Genomic DNA, 19,116 nt, shown 5'->3' with positions numbered 1-19,116 from the left:
ACAAAGACAACATACTGAAGTTTTGAATATGAAACAGGAAATATGTTCTAGACAATTTAAAAACTACTTTTCTGTAAGTTTCCTCAGTGTTTTTAGGGTTTAAGTGATACAGATTCTATCACCATAGGCAGAACATCCTGTGACTTTAAGGCATATTGCTCCTCAGTACTGTATGAATGCCACGGTGACCTGGTTTCAACTGCGCTGCACTTCATGTATTGTAAACCTTTTAACTGATTGACACACAGTTCATAGAGGAAGTCAGTGATTCATAACGGTGGGGTGGATCAATTGCTGATCTTTCAAGTTCTGCCTCTCAGGTCCTTTTGGCTGCAAATCCTGCTGATCTGAGAGGAAAAATCCAGCCTGTCCATTCAGAGTTCTTTATATCATGCGTCAGACTCGATCGTAAATATCGATAGATCAAACATTCTGAAATTTTCCGGTTCGTGCACTCTGCTTCCTGAAGCCTCTTTGCCTTCAACTCATTGATCAGTGGGTGATCTCTAATGTTTCGCAGGAGGACTGTCATGGCATGACATTTGACAACAACAACAGGACTGATGTGACCTTTGCCTCGCAGTAAAGGAATAGTAGAACATTTGGGGAAATACTTTTTCACTTTCTCGCCAAGAGTTGGATGAAGATATGGACCCCACTCTCAAATCTGTCTGTTTGATATAAAGCTACAGTTGCAGGCTGGTTAGCTGAACAGCTAATAGCTGGTTGTCTGGTGAGCTCAGGAAGTTATAGTGCAGAAGTGGTTCAACCTATAAAACTACCAGTTGTTGTTTTTACATCTTGATGTATGCATGAATTTAAAAATAAGATATACGGTGGTCATTCGCAACCTGTGAAGATGCTGGCAGGTGGAGCCCCCAAGTCAATTTTCATTTTTGTGATTCAGTAGACACTTTCTCGTGAGCATGGTAACTCAAGAACAATACATAGTAGACGAGAGGTGAGTTACACCCTGAACAGATCAGTCTATCGCAGGGTTGACATACAGAGACAAACAACCATTCACACTCACATTTACACCCACAAGCGATTTAGAGTCACTAATTAGCCTAACCTGCATGTCTTTGGTATGTAGTGTGTAAAGACAGATGTGATTGTATGAAACATCTGTGCTAATTAATGCGCTAAATAACTTAATGAGGAAGAAACTTAATTTCCTTGTGATCACGATAACTCACAGTAGAAACTTCATGCTCACACCACAGGCACCCCACATAGAGAAGATGATCTGATTAAATTTCAGTGTGACTGTGTGCAGCATATATGTATGTGGCGTTTCGTCATGGCAGGACCTTAGGCAATCTATGTTCCTCTGTAACCCATGATAATAGACTGGCTATAAACTTCTATAAACTGACTCAAAATGACTAAACTACAAAACTACCAACTGTGATGGAAACAGATCCCCTACTCCAGCATGATTGCCTCTTCGGCTGACAGCAACGTCAGCAGCCAGACAGGCGAGACTTGGGCTAGGATTTTCTAACTTAATTATGACCAGGATACAAAACCAGAAGCACATGACAAATTAAATTATTAATTTTTAAACATTAAACCTCTCTATTTCGACCTAAACTGTCAACTGATGAACACAGCGTCCAGCAGCATTCTGGAGCATCTGTTCTTCAGCAGCTACATCTATTGTTATATTTCAAGCTATTTTGCAGACTTCTGTAGAATTTCACAAGCATAAATATATGCACCCCTTCAGATGTGACAGTAACAGATGCTTTGTTGCTTCTAACTCTCTTTGTCATCACTCATGTTAAATGACAATATAACACAACTGCTGTCATCAACCTGTATTTTTGTTTACTTTGTCTGACAGTCATAAGGATTATATCTGCAGCTAAACAGATTGCTGGTCAGCATGCAGTCAAATTTCATTTTTGTTTTGTTGCCTGAGAACAGAAACAGAAAAAATATGTGAATTAATTATATGTTGGATTTAAAGCACAGAGGGCAATCACAGACTTTTCTCCTGCTCTCGTCCTCTTACTAACTATAAACACAAGTTTTCTTATGTATGTGTAACTTTTAAGGGAGATGGGTGTTAGAGGCACCGGACAGCTGTAATGGAACAACACAACATAGCCAGAAGTTGTGTACATTGGCTGAGATTCAGATACAGCTCTACTTCAGACAGAGCCAGGCTAGCTGTTTCCCTCTTTTTCCAGTCTTTATGCTAAGCTAAGCTAACCTAAGCTAACCAGCTGCTGGCTACAGCGCAGTGTCATTTTCACCATGCAGACATAAAAGTGGTATTAATCCTCTAATGTAACACGGCTAGAAAGCAAATAAGAGTATTTCCCAAAGCGTTGAACTATTCCTTTAAACATATACAGTTTGTAAAAACTAGAGATCAGTGGCTGATTTAAAGGATTTTTGATGTCATGAAGCGTTCAGCTGCTTTTCAGTCTGGTCTGCTGAAGCTCATTCAGTCTTTCTGCATCCTTGGGGACATTTATGCCCTGAGTTGATCCTTTCAGGAAGACTTCCCTCTCATCCTCAAAATCTCACATCCTTCACTGGAACGGGCAGACCATAACTCAATCTGAGGCTAATAGTATAAGAAAAGAAAGAGTTTGTGTCAGCTGACAGTGTTTAGCTGCTTTCTGCAGCTTTACGCCAAAACATTGTCATTTTGTTTGGGCAGCAATCCCTAAGGATCAAAAAAGTTAATCAGTAAATGACAAAATGGACCCAGAAATGAAATTATCACCAGTAGCTGCTTTTTAAAACACTGTTAAAGGACAGTGATCATTGATCGGCCTGTCAATCTGCACCTGGCAGCCCAGATTTAAGAGTTCATTGGTTAGTTAAGCGTTGTTTTCTGTAAATCTGTATGCTCTCACAGGTCTGAGCTTCATCACGTCCCAGTTCCTTTATTTAGTTCACTGGGTCATGGTCTGTGAAGGAAAATGTAGAGGTGTCAGCAGCAGCTGCGAAAACATTTCTTGAAGAATTTCTTGAACTCTGTGTTGAAGATGGTGTAGATGATGGGGTTGAGAGCACTGTTGACGTAGCCCAGCCAGGTGACAGTGCTCATCAGATGGGGAGGTATGTCGCACTTTAAACACAGAGCTCGTGTTGTGTGGACCACAAAGAACGGTGTCCAGCAGAACAGGAAGCAACCTGCATGAAAATATGAGGAGGGAAATCAGTCATTGTATTTCATCTGTGCGTCTCTTCAGATGCTAACCTTTGTCATTTCTCACCCGCAATATTGGTCCTATATTGAAGGCTTTAAATAATGAAATTCATGATGATAAAGTTTATTTATATAGCACTTAACAAAATCTACAATTACAAAGGGAAGGCAATAAAGTAGAGAAAAGAAGAGTGAAAAATATAGATTAAATAGTAAGAACACAAGACAAGACACAATAATATACATTACTACATATATTAAAAATACAAAAGAAGAAAACAGAAAAAGAAAAAAAAAACAAACATGTTAAGGTGTTGTGGTTGTGTGTTCAACCACCAAGTTCAGTCATGTTAATTATACATTTACTTATTTTTTATTAAAGTGGCATGTAGACAAGGATCAGATTTGTGCATTCAAAACTAAAAACTATGAGACTTAAACTTCTTTGCCTGTTATATCAAAAAGACAAACAAGTAATTTTCCACTTTCAGAGTTTGTTGTAATCCAAGCTTTCTGTGTTCAGCTGTGAGCCCTGCTTCATCTATCACACCCATCTGTAAACTGGCTGTATAATTACACTTCTAATTAACACTCCATAAATAAACTTCAAAAGCACCTGGTGTTTTTCTGTCAACGTGATGATCACTCCAGGTGCTGAAACATTTCTCTCAGAAGTTGTAAATAAAAAATTGTCATAAGTCAGTTCTCTCTTCTACAGTTTTAAGGCTGTCTTGACCATTGCTCAGCTCCTCTCTCACAGCTGTCGACAGATGTGTTGCTGTTTACTGTAAGAATCTGACTCCACAATATTTTCTTGTCTTTTGTACATTTAAAGCACTGTTATATAACTATTTTATCCTAAACTCACCTTTAAGGATGATATGTTTCAGTGTGACTTTGACAGTGTGACTTTAATGATTCATTACCAGACTAAGTTCATTAGAAACAAAGTAGAAATGTATGACCCTTGTGTCTCATAATTTTAACTCTAGACATTACAGCTTGGGGGTGTTCAATCAGTTTTTCCCCTTGCAAGAAAATCATTAATCTCAATGTCGGAGTTAAAGGATAATGCTGGTATTTTTGAACCAGGGCCTCATTTTCCCAGGTTTGTGTATATTTAATCGTTGCAGTGTACCTGGAACTGCTTAATAGCTGCTGCAGCTGTCCTTCTCAAAACATGTCCTCTGAAAGTGTGTGTTTTTGCTGCTGACAGGCTCAGTTACTTGTTATTAGAAGTGTCTGAAAACATTATGGAGAGTATTCCTACAGAGATAGACCTTTTTATTCTACCTGTTTAACCAGAAACATTGTTTTCATCACTGGTCAAAACCACCAGGCTCAGTTAGCAAAAATAATAGTTTTACCAAGCAGAAAACAGGAGTTACTAACAAATTGAGGCAGCAGTAGATTAGCAACTCAGTGTCGTGAGAAGTAAAATGTTTTTATCAGTGGAGTCTGGTAGTGATATATTGCACTTTCTGGTTAAACAAAAAGGATCTTACTCTTTAATAAAATGGTCCACCCCTGACACTTAAAATATCAATCTGAAACTGTCAGTGGTAACAACAAACACTTAAGTGAACGTACTTTGACATGGACAATTGCACTGTTGATCTACATTGCAGCGGTTGTTTCGTATTTCCGAATACACTGATTGCAAAGATTTTTGTCCATATCAATCATTTACAACCAAAAACACGGGAAAATAGGGCTCAGGTTCAAAACTCCCTGAGTTGTCCTTTAATAAAGAGGCTAACGACACAGAAGCAGAGAACAACCTCTGTTAACATTGTATATAAACTGACCACACAAGGACAGACATTGGAAGGTAATTTAGTTCTCTCTTGCTGGTTTATAGACCTCAGTGTGAAACTCTCCTTAATAAGTTTAGTTTCCCTGCTCAGCGGTGACTATGAAGAACTGTGTCACCGAATCAAACTGAAGCCATTTGTCTCGTGTGATGTCTCATGTTGGAGATAAAACAGACCCAAGTGATTTATTAGCTTTATGTTGAGAGGTTGATGGATGATGGGATTTATGTCTTCCTCTCCAGAAGATTGGAGGACTTTGCATAATATGCCACATGCCTCTACTGTCAGCAGGACACACGCACACTTCTTATTCATAGATGCATTCAGGCCATCTGTGATAATACTATGTTAAATGTAGGGATTCATGTCAGCACTCTGTTCTGTAAATGTAGTTCAAGTTTTTTTTAGTACAGTTTAATATTTCAGGCACAAAGGCATTACAGAAACTATGCAATAAGGCACATTATGGATACACTTTTACATAATCACCACTGGATTAATTGCTCTGAAATTTGGTGCCATTGTTAATTTCCCCTCAGGACAAATTATATAAAACTAGTCATCCTCTGACTTTTCATCGTTTGGTAAATTTTTAATTTTGCTGAAGGCTTTGATTCATCACCAAACACCTGCAACCTATTGAAATTCCTATCAGCCTCAGCTTCAACAGCTACTACAAATGTTGGCATGCCAACAGCCTAAACTAACATTGTGAACATGCTGCACATTATACCAAGCTGCAGACTCTTAGTTCTATTTTCTTGTGGATGACGTGTTTGGAGTGTTTACAAGCTGTTTGTGCTCAGGGGTTGAGGTTTTACACTGCATGTTGAATGTCTTTACTGGAGTCATTCATTAATTTGAATGGTTTTATACCACAACATACTTTCTGCAGTTTGCTCACAAATGTGAATGCAAAGCCCAGTGTTTATATAAATTCTGCTTTTACCACAATTACAAAATAAAACTGAGTTGTATCTGGTGGGCCACTGGCCAAAGCAGTAAACAAATCAGAGCAGATCTGAGTCTGTGTACAGGAGACGGTGCGACTGTAAGATCATGTGTTACATAATAATTGGATTGAAGGCTTTAAGCTATAATGGCGGTGCTTGTTGAGAGACAACCAGTCAGAAGTGACACTTTTAACCTCAGAGTGAAATGCATGAATGTCAGCGGCCTCACAGCTACCTCAGCTGCAACGCAAACAATAAACTGTAAACACAAGTGCAAAAGTTAATATAATTTTGATCAATATCTGGAAGCAAAGTCCATTTCATCCTCCATAATGTACAACAAGTTAACACTGAAAAAATTAGGAAAACAAATTAAGATTCACAGAGCAGAGATGCAAGAGAAGTTTGTTTATAATTCATTGTCTGATCTGATTTGATTAATAGGCACCACACACGGGCAACTTAGGTGCAATTATTTACAACTCCTGCAACTTTAACCAGGGCAGTAATTACCACATTGAAGTGTTCAGGACTGAAACACCTCACCCACGGGCAATTTTACTTCCATTTCCTGCTTCAGTGATTAAACAGATCACTCAAATACAGATGTGGCCACAGTAAAAGGTGCTTCAGCTCAGGGCTGTTTGCTCCTTGACAGCAGATGACATTTTTATATAAATAAAGGGATTCTTTAAATTGGTTGATTAATGCTCTCTGAGTAGCAACAGCACTCTGACAGAGGCGGGGTACACCCTGGACAGGATCGCCAGTCTATCTCAGGGCTGACAATTTACTTGCATGTCTTTGACTATAGTAGGAACCTGGTGTACCTGGAGAGATCACATGCAGGCACAAGGAGAACATGCAAACTCCACAAAGAAAGGCCCACTAACAGTGCAGCAACAGATCCATGAGTCTTAGTAAAAAAGTAAAAAAATAATAATTCTCAAAGTCTCCTTTTGTTGATTGTTCAGTTATCACTCAATATATTCCACAAATATCTCAGAAAGTTCCCCCAGAAAGTCCCTCTCTGATCTCTTACTGGAAAACATTGTAATATTTTTGTTGACTCATCTTGAACTCGGGAGCAATCTTAAATTTATACAAATCAAATTTGATTCGGGTTAACTAGGTAACGCCACCCATTATATCACACCACAAGCTGATAGCCAGCAGAGCAGTGTCATAGTAGGAGCGAAGTGTTCAGTTGGTAAAAACTTTCTTCACATTTCCAAAAGAGCATGATTATGTGTTGATTTACTAATTTCTCACCCATTCTCCTGATCTAACAATTCAAGTAAAAGAGGTATGGGTGAAGGTGAACAGTCGTGTTAAACTCCATGACTCACCATAGTTCCACATCACGACCCATTACAGCCCCGCATATTCGGTTTAACTTACAGTCTTTATCAGTATTGTGACTTATTTTATTTAAGGCTCTAAGGTTTATCAGTTCATAATCTGCATTTAACAACTTGGGATCAGTAGTAGAAATACAGCGTTGAACACGCAGAGCAGTACAGTTATGTCACATTGTCCTGTGACAGAGTTTGAAAGTGGCACTTTATGATTTTACACATGAAGTGTGCATTTACTTGTCATGAGTTCTCAGCCTGTCAAATCAGTTGTAAAATGTCTTTTGAGGCTTTGGAAGAGATTTGTTAAGTTTAGGATTCTATGCCAAAGTGATATCAATAGCATTATCTCAGTTTGAGTTTTTGACAGTATGCTTTACAAACTGGTATCATGGACTTGGAAAGATAGTGGCATTTACCAGTCAGCCGGTGTGCCATTTTATATAATACTGAGTGTTCAGAGACACAAAGTCAGCATATCTCAGGCTCTGCCTCTTTAAATTTGACCATTCTTCTTTAAATCTGTGTCATGCAAGTCCCAGAGTTTACGAAGATGAAATACTAAATTGCTGGAGTACTTGAGTCAATGGCAAACAGACTTCAGAACCATTTTGTGGATGAGCAGTCATTGTTACCAAATTCATCTTCTTCTCACTCTTTTTGACTTGTTTCCTCAACAAAACAAACATTACACTCAGAAATGAGCTTGTATGTGTCTTTGTGTGACTCTTTATGACTTCAAATTGTGAGCAACAATCATATGTAAAATGTGACATGTATATCAGCAGTGTTTGAAAAGTGCTTTTATGAAATGGGCCCCTGGACTCAAGTTTGTTCTACGTTTGCAGCACATCAGCTCAGGAGTCTGTTTGATGTCTGGATGAAAACATAGAGGACTTTAAAATTAGTTTAAAACTTGCATGTAGTGGCAAGTGTCACTGCTGTTAACTACTGATGTGTCGTTAATGGACCACAACATGCAAAAGCACTGTTATGGTCCTTTTATATTTAGACTGAGTCCTTTGAGCTCTGATAGGAGGAGAGGAAGAACATGAAGACTAACCTACTACGACAGGTAGCACCTTCATAGCTTTCCTCTCCCTGCTGTTGATCTTGGCTCTCTTCTTCCTCAGCTGCTGTTGACTGAACGTCACCGTGGGCACTGAGTTCTCTCTGTATTGCCGCGGGTAAGGAATCTCCTGAATGTAGTCGTCTGTATCGTCCAGCCGAGACTGGGCCAAGTCCCTCTCGATGATCCTGGGCAGAGGCATGGGCAGAGCCCCGGGGATGGTGCCTGTCAGCGGGGGGAGGGCGGTGGCAACGGCGGCGTGCTGCAGCTTTCTGCAGGCCTCGATGCTGCTGCGTAGTTTGGCTTTACGAGCCTCCTCCCAGCGCTGCAGCCCGCGGAAAACACCAAAGTAGAGCAGTACCATGATGGGGCAGGGGATGAAGAAGGAGCAGACAGAGGAATAAACTACATAGTTGTTGTCCTCCAGTTTGCACTCACTGGGGTCGCGGTTTGGCACGTTGTTGATGCCAAACATGACAGGTGAAGCCACAGCCAGGGCCAGCAACCAGGTGGCTGACAGCAGGATGAGCTGACGATGGTCCACATGCCTACGGTTGTAATTAAGGGGGATGGACACAGCAATAAACCTGCAAAACAAAAGAACATGTCTAACAATGACTAATCTCACAACTTTCCCTACTTCACATTGAATGATGATAATAACTTTTAACATATTTACCAGCTTTTTAATTTATTTCACTAAATCAGTATAAATGACACCTAATTTTGAAAAATTGTCTGTAAGCTCCATTGGATACTGAAGAAGTCTAAACAAGATGTCTCATTCTGAATGATGTTTTGGCTCCAATTCATCCACTCAAACTCCTCCTGTTTTGTTGAGTAGTTGAAGAAAGAAGGAAAAACATGAAAAGCAAAGTACATAAGGGCACCACCCTGCTCCTGCAGACAGGAAGTCAGAGCCAGACATTGTTTGTTTCTACTTTTTTAAAGGTTTTTCATGTTTGAAATATTTAAATTGTCCATTTCTTGTGCAGAGATTTTCTGTTGGCTCCTATTGTTTTCCATTAACAATGAGTTTTATTGCTCTTGCAGCATCAGATTTTGAGCTCATATGGAGAGGAGCGTCAACAGTTTATTTACATAAAATTTTATTGTTTACATGTTACATTCTGGTAAAATAATATCCAAAGAGCATGAGACCCTTAAGTGTTTTACTGCCTGCACCTAAGACACCTGTGCTCTTCAAAGCTCCACCTCTTGAGGATTAATGATCTCTTGTATTGTGTCCTACTGTACCACAAATCCTGTTTGAATTGCCTGTAGATGTTACCAGCAATGTCCTTGCATCTGTCCATTGCCATAGCTACCACCTCATCCAAATCAGTGTGTTGTTTTCTTCTGAATGGGCCCAGTTCATGGCAATGTCTCCTCAAAGTCCAGATTCTTATGATAATATGATTCTGGGCTAAAGTCACAAGTTTTTCCTTATTACTAAATCCAGTTGCAAGTATAATTTCATTAGTTCATCCACTGCAGGCATAATGCAAGGCAAGTGGCAGCGTCTGTGGTGTGATGAAAACGTTTTGGTGTGCTTAGTAGCTCCTTTTCAGTGGATTAGCCTAGTTTTGGGTAAACAAACACACATTCAGTGTAAATATTGTGAACAATTCACTGCATTTGTTGCAAGTGATATTTTAGATTTACAGTACAATAATTAACCAGCATCTACTATCTGTTTTGTTTTTGGATAAGATTCAAGTCTTTTTATCCTTTCCTCCTCTAGCTCCCTCAGTTAAAACAACCTGAAAGTCCCTGTCGCGAATAATATCTTCATATGAACCTCAACCAGACAAACACACACATACCTGTCCACACTGATGGCACAGAGGTTGAATATGGATGCAGTGCACAGCATCACATCCATGGTCATCAGGCCATCACACATCAGCATGTTCAAGGACCAAACTCCACCCTGAAACTGCACAAACATACAGAAAAAAACACACAAACACCACCTCGTTAGCTGCCCCAAATCTGACTGTAAATATCTCTACATAATCCTATTGTGTTTGCACCACTGCAGCTCCCAAATATTACTCCTTAAAAACTCTGCCCACTTTTTCCTCTTTTGACTTTTCCTCAGGAGAACATAGAGACATCAGACATCAGACTGACTCCTCTAATCCAGTGAGTGCATGCGGACAAACCACTAGTGTGACACTCGGTAGATTAACTGGCTGCAACCAGTGGCACAGGTAACAAGATCACAAATGCAGCTAATTAAGGAGGACTTGAGGAGAAGCCTCAGCAGGGTATCTCTGAGCCACAGAGACATTTACACTGAGACACCAAGCATGCAGGTGGTTTTTAATGCTGTAGTAAGAGCTAGATTATACCCTGGAAATACTGTGATGTATGAATCATAACCTCCTCTCCTAACAACCATGATCAATCTCCCACTGCCCCCCTGTCTTTAATTAATCCTAATTAAAGAGGAAAGAAAGACAAGTATTAGACCCCCCTCTACGTAAACTGCTCTATCTGCACTGTGACATATCAGCAGGTGTTAGGTCTGATACAGGTTACTGTCATGGATGGATTGTGAGACTACACCCTAACTCAAAGAGACACAAACTACTAAAAACAACGCAGTCATATTGTGATCATGTTGTGTCTCTTGATCGTCGGTTTGCATGTCTTTGTTGTCATTTTCTGTCTCTGTAGTTGTTATCTGTCTCTTTGTAGTTATTATGTTTTGTGGACATTTTGCATCTCCCTGTGGTCAGTTTTTGGCTCTACATTAGTTTTGGTATTGTGCATGTCTATATGATTGTTTTTGTGAATCTATCTTTATAGTCTCTAGTCACTTTCTGTTTTACTATAGGCCTTTTGTCTCTCTTAGTGCTTGTTTTGCATCTCATTGTGAGCCTTTTGTTTTTCTGTCAGTACCATTCTGCAGTTGTTGCTGCTGCTGGTTGAAAAACTGAAGCTGAACCTTAGTTTTAGTTTCTCTCTGGAAATGCATAGAGACCGTCTAACTCCTGCCTAAAGCCTCCTACCACATCAGATCCACACTCCTTTGCACTTATACTATATTAAACATCATACATAATATGCGTACTAACTATACGACTACACAGACTACAAATTATGAACCCTCCCGGCCTTTCTGACCCCTTAGGCCCCTTGGTTTGTACCCTGTGTTCCCGCTCAATAATCCATCCAAATCTACTTTAGCTCGGTTCTTACCTCTGCGTAAACGAAGAGCGGCAGAACCAGCACCGCCAGAAGCAAGTCTGCAAACGCTAAACTGACTATGAAGTAGTTTGTTGTCGTTTTTAAAGCCTTCTCCAAGTACACGCTAAGGCACACAAGCACGTTTCCCCCGGTGACGATCACAATCAACAAAATCCCGAATACCAGCGCTGGGAAATTATAATGTGTGACCGCAGCCGCCGGCAGCGTGTCGTTGTTGTAGTCAGTGGAGTTGTCCGACATGGTCGCCGGTGTTGCGCCCCGCGCCGCAGACTGACGGGCTCCGACGGAGAACGACTCTGTCCGGAGTATTTTTCATCTATGAGCCGTATCCAGCAGCTCTGAGATGAGCAGGTGTGTTACAGGTGAACTAGGCGCGAGTATTCCCCGTGAGGACGCTCGTGAGAGGCGTTCAGTGTCCAAACTGAGCCCCGTGCGCTCCGCTCTCCAAACGCAAAGCCGCGCAGCTCACAGTAACCAGGTCCCGGTTTATCCGCCTTATCCAGCCCTCCATACACTTCTCTTTCACATTAACTGAACTGACACTGCCTGACTGTTGCAGCATTATGTGGATCAGTTTCCCTGCCGTCTTCTCAGCGTGCTCCTCAAGGAATAAGTTTGCAGAGTGGACGAATCAGAAGGCAACGGCTTAAATCCATCCGCTCAAATCTGCTTACTGAGGCTCTGCAGTGTGTGAACAGTCCTAGCAGGATGTCAACTCAGCTGTCAGGAAAAGAAACTGTGGTAATCAATTATACCCCAGATAGTTTTTATTCTGTAGCCACCCTGTCAGAGCTTGGAGCTGTTGCAGGTTTAACACATTTTGGATGAAAATGGAATAAACGTGAGTCTTTGAGATCTCTGAGTTACCCAGCAAAGATTTATAATTTTTTATCTTGGAATTTTATCCTTCAGTATTTCTTTTTTAATTTATGTTTTTCACTCTGGTCTTTTATCATAGTCACACCACACATAATACACAACACGGTACAAATAAAGAAAGTACATTGATTATTACTATGTTTACTACCACCATTCTACCACTATGGTGGTACTATTAATTCTGCCAGGTTATTACTTATATCATTAGGCTGTTACTGTTGCTGCTACTATTTCTGTGACTACTGATACTGCTACTTTTACTAATAATACTACTGTTACCTCTACTATTACTACTACCATTTTTCTATCACTGCTTCTACTACTATCACTACCATTATATTACTATTACTGTGAATACACACTTGAATTCTTTTACTGCTGTTTCAAGTGCTATTTTACTACTATCAGTCTACTACTAGTACTAGTACTGCTTACTACCATTACTACTTTTAATATTGCTATTGCTACCTCTATTCTACTAATACCACAACTACTACTACTACTTTCATACTACTCATTACTGATTGACTGCTACTCATACTACTACCATTATAGTACTATTATTACACATCACTTCTTCAGTAGCTCTGTTACTAATACTACTGCTGCAACTACAGCTACTGCCACTACTACTACTATTTCTGTGATTACTGGTAATACTACTATGATTAGTCCTACTACTCTTCTACTACCACTGCTACTACTGATACTACTGCTAATTTTATTTATAGTGCTACACCTACAGTTTTACACCTGCTAATTCTACTCCTTCAACTACTTATGCTAGCACTGGTTCTGCTGCTTGTACTTCTGCTGAGCTTGGATCTAGTTTTCAATGACTTTCTCGAAACTTTGCAGACCCCCTGGTGTGTAACTGTTTCTCAGGGAGAAAAACGAGACCTTGCTTCACTTTGATTGAGGTTCACATCCACACAGCAGTACTTCATGTCATACGCTAATTAAATGAACCATAATTAAAAGTTTCCCACAACTTTTGACACCTTCTCATAAAGTTTGATGCTCCTGAACTGACTGGCTTTAATGTGAGGGTGAGGAATCTGAACTGAGGAGAAATTATGTCAAAATGTGAAGTAATCATCAGTGAGGATGAGCTTATTCCCAGTGAACGGAGCCAACGTGATCATTAACAAGACCTAGTCCGTCTGTCTCAAAGGGGCTTTCAATGAGACTGATGTGTGGATGCTGCAGTGGCCAATGGAGCCTCATTACAGAAAAACATCCTAACGACTTGTCTTAAGTTTCCTATGTTCCCATTACAGAAGCAATTCCTAAACTCATGGCTGTGTCCTGTCTTGACTCGGCTTTAAAGAATCCTGACTGTACACTCAGTTTTTCAACTGGCAATCAACCTGCCATGCTTGTATCTTTAATTTGAATGTACTGGTAGGCTGCTCAAGATGGACAAGCCAAAATATCAGTGGATCTGACCGAGCCTGATGCTTCGGACATAGCACATCAATCAAATTCAAAATGAATTATCTTGGCAGTTGATACCCATTACCTATGCCTTTTGAAATATGGTCTGGGAAATGTAAAGAGTCGTCATCATAATTCTGTGTTCATGTTCATTATTTTCACTGCCATGCTGACCTAACAAGTGTGCTGCTGCCATTTTCAGGACAGTTCTTTAATAGCTAATAGCTTTTTCCCCCTAAATACAGCCAGAAACTGGTTTCTTTAACACCTAAAATTCCAAATGTCACCCCGAACTGAGATAAGATAGGATTTCAGATTTAAGGCATTTCTGTAATGAGACCTCAGGTCATTAACTTTTGTTGTTTATCCTTTCAGCCTCATGGAGCCAAACCTCAAGGAGCAAACCTTTGCAAACTAATCTAAGCTCTTGAATTCAGTGTCAGTTGAGGGCAGAAAGGCTTTTAATCCCAGGTCTAGTTTTCAACAGCTGACAAGTTTTCCTGCAACTGTTACTTCTGAATCTTGATGTAAAGGCGTTTGAGCCCTGGCGGCTCCTGTGGCATGAATATCATTAGAATAAAGTCAGCAGCAATTAGCTTTCCACACATCATCACAAAGCCTCGGGACAAAAAGGAGAACTTGAAGCATAGCACACATGCTCCAAAAAACACAACGCAGATCTTTAACCCGCCTTAAATCCTTTGGGCAGAAAATACATGAGGAGGAGGAAGTTCACTGTGAAGTATCATTTCACTACTGGAAATAAAGGAAACAGTGTGAGTTAATCTTCTTTCCCTCTACTTGAACTCAATGATTAAATGAGAGCAGGATGATAAACTGAATGGTGTCGGTCGACCAGAAAATTGAAAGTGCAGCCTTTGATATAACAGCTGACATGATAAGGATGTGTGACAAACAGTATATACTGTACATAGACATGTACAGTGACCAGAGGTTTGTCCTAATTGATCTGTTGACACTCTCTGAAGCTGTGGTACCAGTTGCTAGGAACACTCCATGTTTTCCACATTAAACAGCAACACCCCTCCTCAACAAATCAATGGGAAGCCGTTTCAGCAGCTTCCAAGATCTTCCATCCCAGGGGACAGTTAGGTTACCTCCACTTACCTGGCTGCCATGGACATTAGGACCATGTCTGGCCTCAGTGTGGTAGCTGCCAGTGCAGATGGTGTCTGCTGCTGCCCACAAAACTTGGTGATGGTGCCAATAATAGCGCCCCTCTCCCAAGCCTTTGGACAGCAGCTGAGGATATGCTCCAAGGATGCACTTCTCTGGTGGAGTTGGCAAGCAGGTGAAGCCACCACGCTCTAGATGAACAAGTTGGAAGGGATCTGTAATTTACTGAGCAACATCACTGGTTAATGTTTTTTGTAAAAACAGAAGGTGGTGTGTGTGTTCTGGAGTAAGAAAAAAGAGAGCAGTCTCTCTGCTGTGAGTGCTCACACCAGGGAAAGTCATCAGTGTCCAAAATGTTGTACAGGCACAGGGCTACAGATATTATACTGTGGACTGAGTTATTTTCTTCATGCCACCAGAGTTGTTTGAAGTTTTGTTTTGTTTGCTGCTGTTTGCTGTGTTGTTTTTCCTGTTTGTTAGTGCTTCCACTAACGTAAATCTGTATGTGATAGGCCTTTAAGTATTAACAAAACACTTCTCCTTTCTCCTGCAAAGCCAATAATTAAGTAATTAAATGCTGCCCTTTTCTTACCTGAGCCAGGGATGACTTATTAAAATGTCTGCTCACAAGCCTTGCATCTTAAAGTGTCAAAACAGGATTAACATAAGAATATGAACCAGTGCAAGTCATGGAGGATGTAAAACAAAAATATCGTAACCCTTATAGAAATTTCAAAATCAACAAAACTCAAAAATTTGATAAAGCTAAACTTATATATATCTAGTTAATAAAAAGAATCTTAGATAATAGTCTGAGTTGATTTTTTACAATTTTTATTCAACACAGATTTGGTAGATAGTGACATTTTATAAATGCATGGCCACAGGTGTCTTGAAACTGTGACAGAAATGGATTTGAAAAGTTGTTACTCCCTGCTGTTTCTTTCATCCTGAGCCCCCTGTGTCCTCTTTAAGTGTGTTACTGCCACTTGACAGTTTTTAGAGGTCAGTCTGTCCCTGAATGAGTCTGTGATAGCTTTGTAACCCTACAGGTAGTGATAAAGAAAAAAAAACGAATAAATAGCAGCTTCTCTTGGTTTTACTGTGACATTTAAAAAAAAAAAAAAGGCGAGAGCTCCTTATTTTACCTGGGGTGGAAACTTTTTCAGGCTGGTATTAAAAGGCAAATAGAGCTGACTAATGGGATAAGGCTAATTTCTGAGGGACAGTGTGTATATGAGTGTGGCAGGGAAGGTGGGGGCTCCTGGAGTGTGCTTCCCAGCTTGAAAGAGGACTGATGCAGCCTGACCATCTAATGAGGATTAATGACCCACTGTGGCTGAAAAAAGAGAGGAGATAAAGATCAATAAAGGCAAAAGGACAAAAGAGAGGAATAAAGATAAAATACTACAAAATGCAAAGACAATAATACAAGGAAATACAAAGGCAGACGAATAGAAAAATAGCCCAAAGTAAAGACAGGCAGATGTTGAAGAGCAGATAAAAACAATTATGGCAAAGTAGAGGCAGATAAAGAGCTGATTAAAGTCAGTTGAAAACTGATCACAGCAACTAAATCAACACTCGTTGTCTTCTTCAATATTAAACACTAACCCTACCCTAGTGATGTTTAAAATTTTGCTGCTTATTTTTCTTCCTCAGGTGTCCCTTTGACACTGTCACATAGATACTTTGCCAAAGAGTGCAGACTGGGAGCTCACTGCTCCAGGGATCCATTTAAGTTCACTTTTATACTGTATGACTGTATTAACATGGTTTAAAAAAGGAAACCATCATTTATTTATGACTTCTATTTTATGACTCAGCCTGTATCTGAGAAGTCAGTTCTGTATGATAGTTGGTCTGTTGCTTAATATATTACTTTTCTGTTACTTTTACCTTTTTTTCTCAGTTTTTAACTGTTGAGCTGTTAATGCAGCTGCTGAATCTCTGGAGGTTCATTACTACAAGGTACCCCTTTCACATTGTCCCATTGTTTTTATGTTGTCATTCTTATTTTAAAAAGCATAACAGCCACTTAAAAGACCGCTGCAATTGTTCCCTTTGTCTGTTTCAAACCTGCTAGTTGCTCTCTGGGTCAAAGGTCAACACAGTCCTATTGTCAGAAGGTATGTGTTGTGAGTCAACAGTGGCTGCAGAATTATCAGGGCTCCACAGCAGCTACTCTGTTTGCCGTTCACACTTGTTTCTCAACATCATCACACCCAGGACACTTGCTTCCCATAATCCTCAGTGTGTGATGTCACAGGGTCACCCACAGGTCAGACCAAGTGACTTATCCTTACTGTCAACACTAATGATGCAGGTCAGTTGGTTTTTGCTTTATCAGAAATGAGCACCTTTTATCAGTGGTGCTTTTGTATAAAATTGTAAACTAACTTATGTAGAAAAAGTACAATATTTCCCTCTTGAATGTAGTGGAATAGAAGTAGAAGTAAAGCACGTGTACAACAAATTTGCACTTAAGCACAGTACTTGAGTAAATGTACTTAGTTACTTTTCATGACCAACTTCAAAAGTTTTAGGTTTAGTTACAGCTCGTCTATCAGGCCTGTCGGCATAGCTCACCAGACCACAGTGCTAAAAAGCATAATTTTTACAGGTTTTAAAAAACAGGAGATGTTGGCTCTAGATATTTTCTAAATCTCTGATACTGTGTCAGAACACCTTTCAAAATGTGTATAAAGTTGTGAAGGAGCTGTGAATCTGTACTTAAGTCTATGAATGTGAACTCAGACTAACTAACAAGCATGAATACTTGTTAACAAAAATGACGAAAATGTAAATGTGGTTTTGAGACTGACTGAGCAAATGCTCCTGGATAAAAAGTACTCAATGAAATCTACATCAGGTTCACTTCTTAACAAGTGTTTTGGTTTACATGTGACAGTTATTTGTTCACACTCCTGCTGTGAACAAGAAATGTGTAAATGTGTGTGTTATAATCTGTGTGTGTGAGAGACTCGCACAAGCAAGCAAAAAATATGTCAAACAAAGCTACAGCTTAAAGTGATGCACTCTGAAAGCATTTAGCCTTCATGTGTTCGAAAAACTGATTTTAAGCAGTGGTGAGAGGTAACTCTTGTACCTAAGTACAATACTTGGATACGAGTCTGAGGTACTTTTCATTTAATGCTGCTTTATATTTATCCTCTACTACTTTTTAAAGGGAAATATTCATTACATTTAAATTAAATTACAATACATTTGTTCCCTGCAAAAATCTCCTCATCAGGTCATTTTAGTCTACTCTATATTAGAGTCCTAATCTTTTATTTTCTTAAAACATGTGAAAAGATTCAGTCAGAATAATTGTAATAACTAATAATAACTACTGCAGCAACATGCTTCATACGTTTCTCAGGATGCAGTTATTTTATTTAGCCAGGTTCATCTGATTTGAAAACAAGTCTTCATGTCTTCAACATGGTTTTTTAGTACCAGCATAGAGCTGGAATTGTCTTAATAAGGTTATACTTTTGCACTGTTAGAGACTGAACTGACCTATAAAGTACAAAGTAGTTAATGCTGCTTACACAGTAATGCATCAGTAATAATGATCCAGTACTATAATCTGTATATAATGCTGTGAAATGGGCCACTCTACTGCACTTTGAATTCTGATTCTTTAAGTAAATTCCTCTGTACTTTTACTTAAATATAATTTTGAATTAATTCATTATTACTTTAATCGCGGACCTGAGTATTTCTTGGTTTTCAGGTGAAGAATGTTTTTCAGAATCCCAGAATAAAATATCTCCTCTTAGAGATTGATTTCACTTCTTTCACAACTTTCCCCCCTTTATTTAAGGCGTTTTTTAATTTAGATTTCCGGTTTAATCCAGAAAAGCAACATTTGCATCACTAATCCCAATAAGAATAACTGTAAACTAACATTGAACAATTGTCGTGTCTGCCCACGAGACTTAAAGCCACAGCTTTTTCTCTCTCTGCTTTAGGCGGAACAAGAATGCTATTAAGTAGGTCTCTAATGAGATTAGCTTCTCTGCTAAACCCCACCAACCCCAAGTTAGTTATATCACTAACACTGCACAAATTA

The 19,116-nt window shown here is 39.5% G+C and overlaps 1 protein-coding gene across 1 annotated transcript; it reads right to left on the bottom strand.

The window, feature by feature from the left end:
• Positions 1–2,953: 2,953 nt before the first annotated feature.
• drd4b (dopamine receptor D4b) lies at positions 2,954–12,219 on the bottom strand. The gene is made up of 4 exons (XM_018692695.2): positions 11,574–12,219; positions 10,190–10,302; positions 8,358–8,950; positions 2,954–3,156 (listed from the first exon to the last, which is right to left on the bottom strand). The coding sequence occupies exons 1-4, from the start codon at positions 11,820–11,822 to the stop codon at positions 2,954–2,956; spliced, it is 1,158 nt and encodes a 385-aa protein (XP_018548211.1). The 5' UTR covers positions 11,823–12,219.
• Positions 12,220–19,116: the final 6,897 nt, after the last annotated feature.

Source organism: Lates calcarifer, linkage group LG2 (assembly GCF_001640805.2).
Source record: "Lates calcarifer isolate ASB-BC8 linkage group LG2, TLL_Latcal_v3, whole genome shotgun sequence".
Lineage (NCBI taxonomy): Eukaryota > Metazoa > Chordata > Actinopteri > Centropomidae > Lates > Lates calcarifer.
Note: the sequence above shows the minus strand (reverse complement) of the source record. Positions and strands in the feature narration are given on the sequence as shown.

What these genes read in the sequence shown, in the direction of transcription:
- drd4b (XM_018692695.2), bottom strand. Translation starts at nt 11,822, where the DNA reads ATGTCGGACAACTCCACTGACTACAACAACGACACGCTGCCGGCGGCT. An exon ending in TGTGCCATCAGTGTGGACAG is followed by an intron (nt 8,951 to 10,189) that starts GTATGTGTGTGT and finishes TTTGTTTTGCAG; the next exon opens with GTTTATTGCTGTGTCCATCC. An exon ending in GGTGCTACCTGTCGTAGTAG is followed by an intron (nt 3,157 to 8,357) that starts GTTAGTCTTCAT and finishes ATTTTCATGCAG; the next exon opens with GTTGCTTCCTGTTCTGCTGG.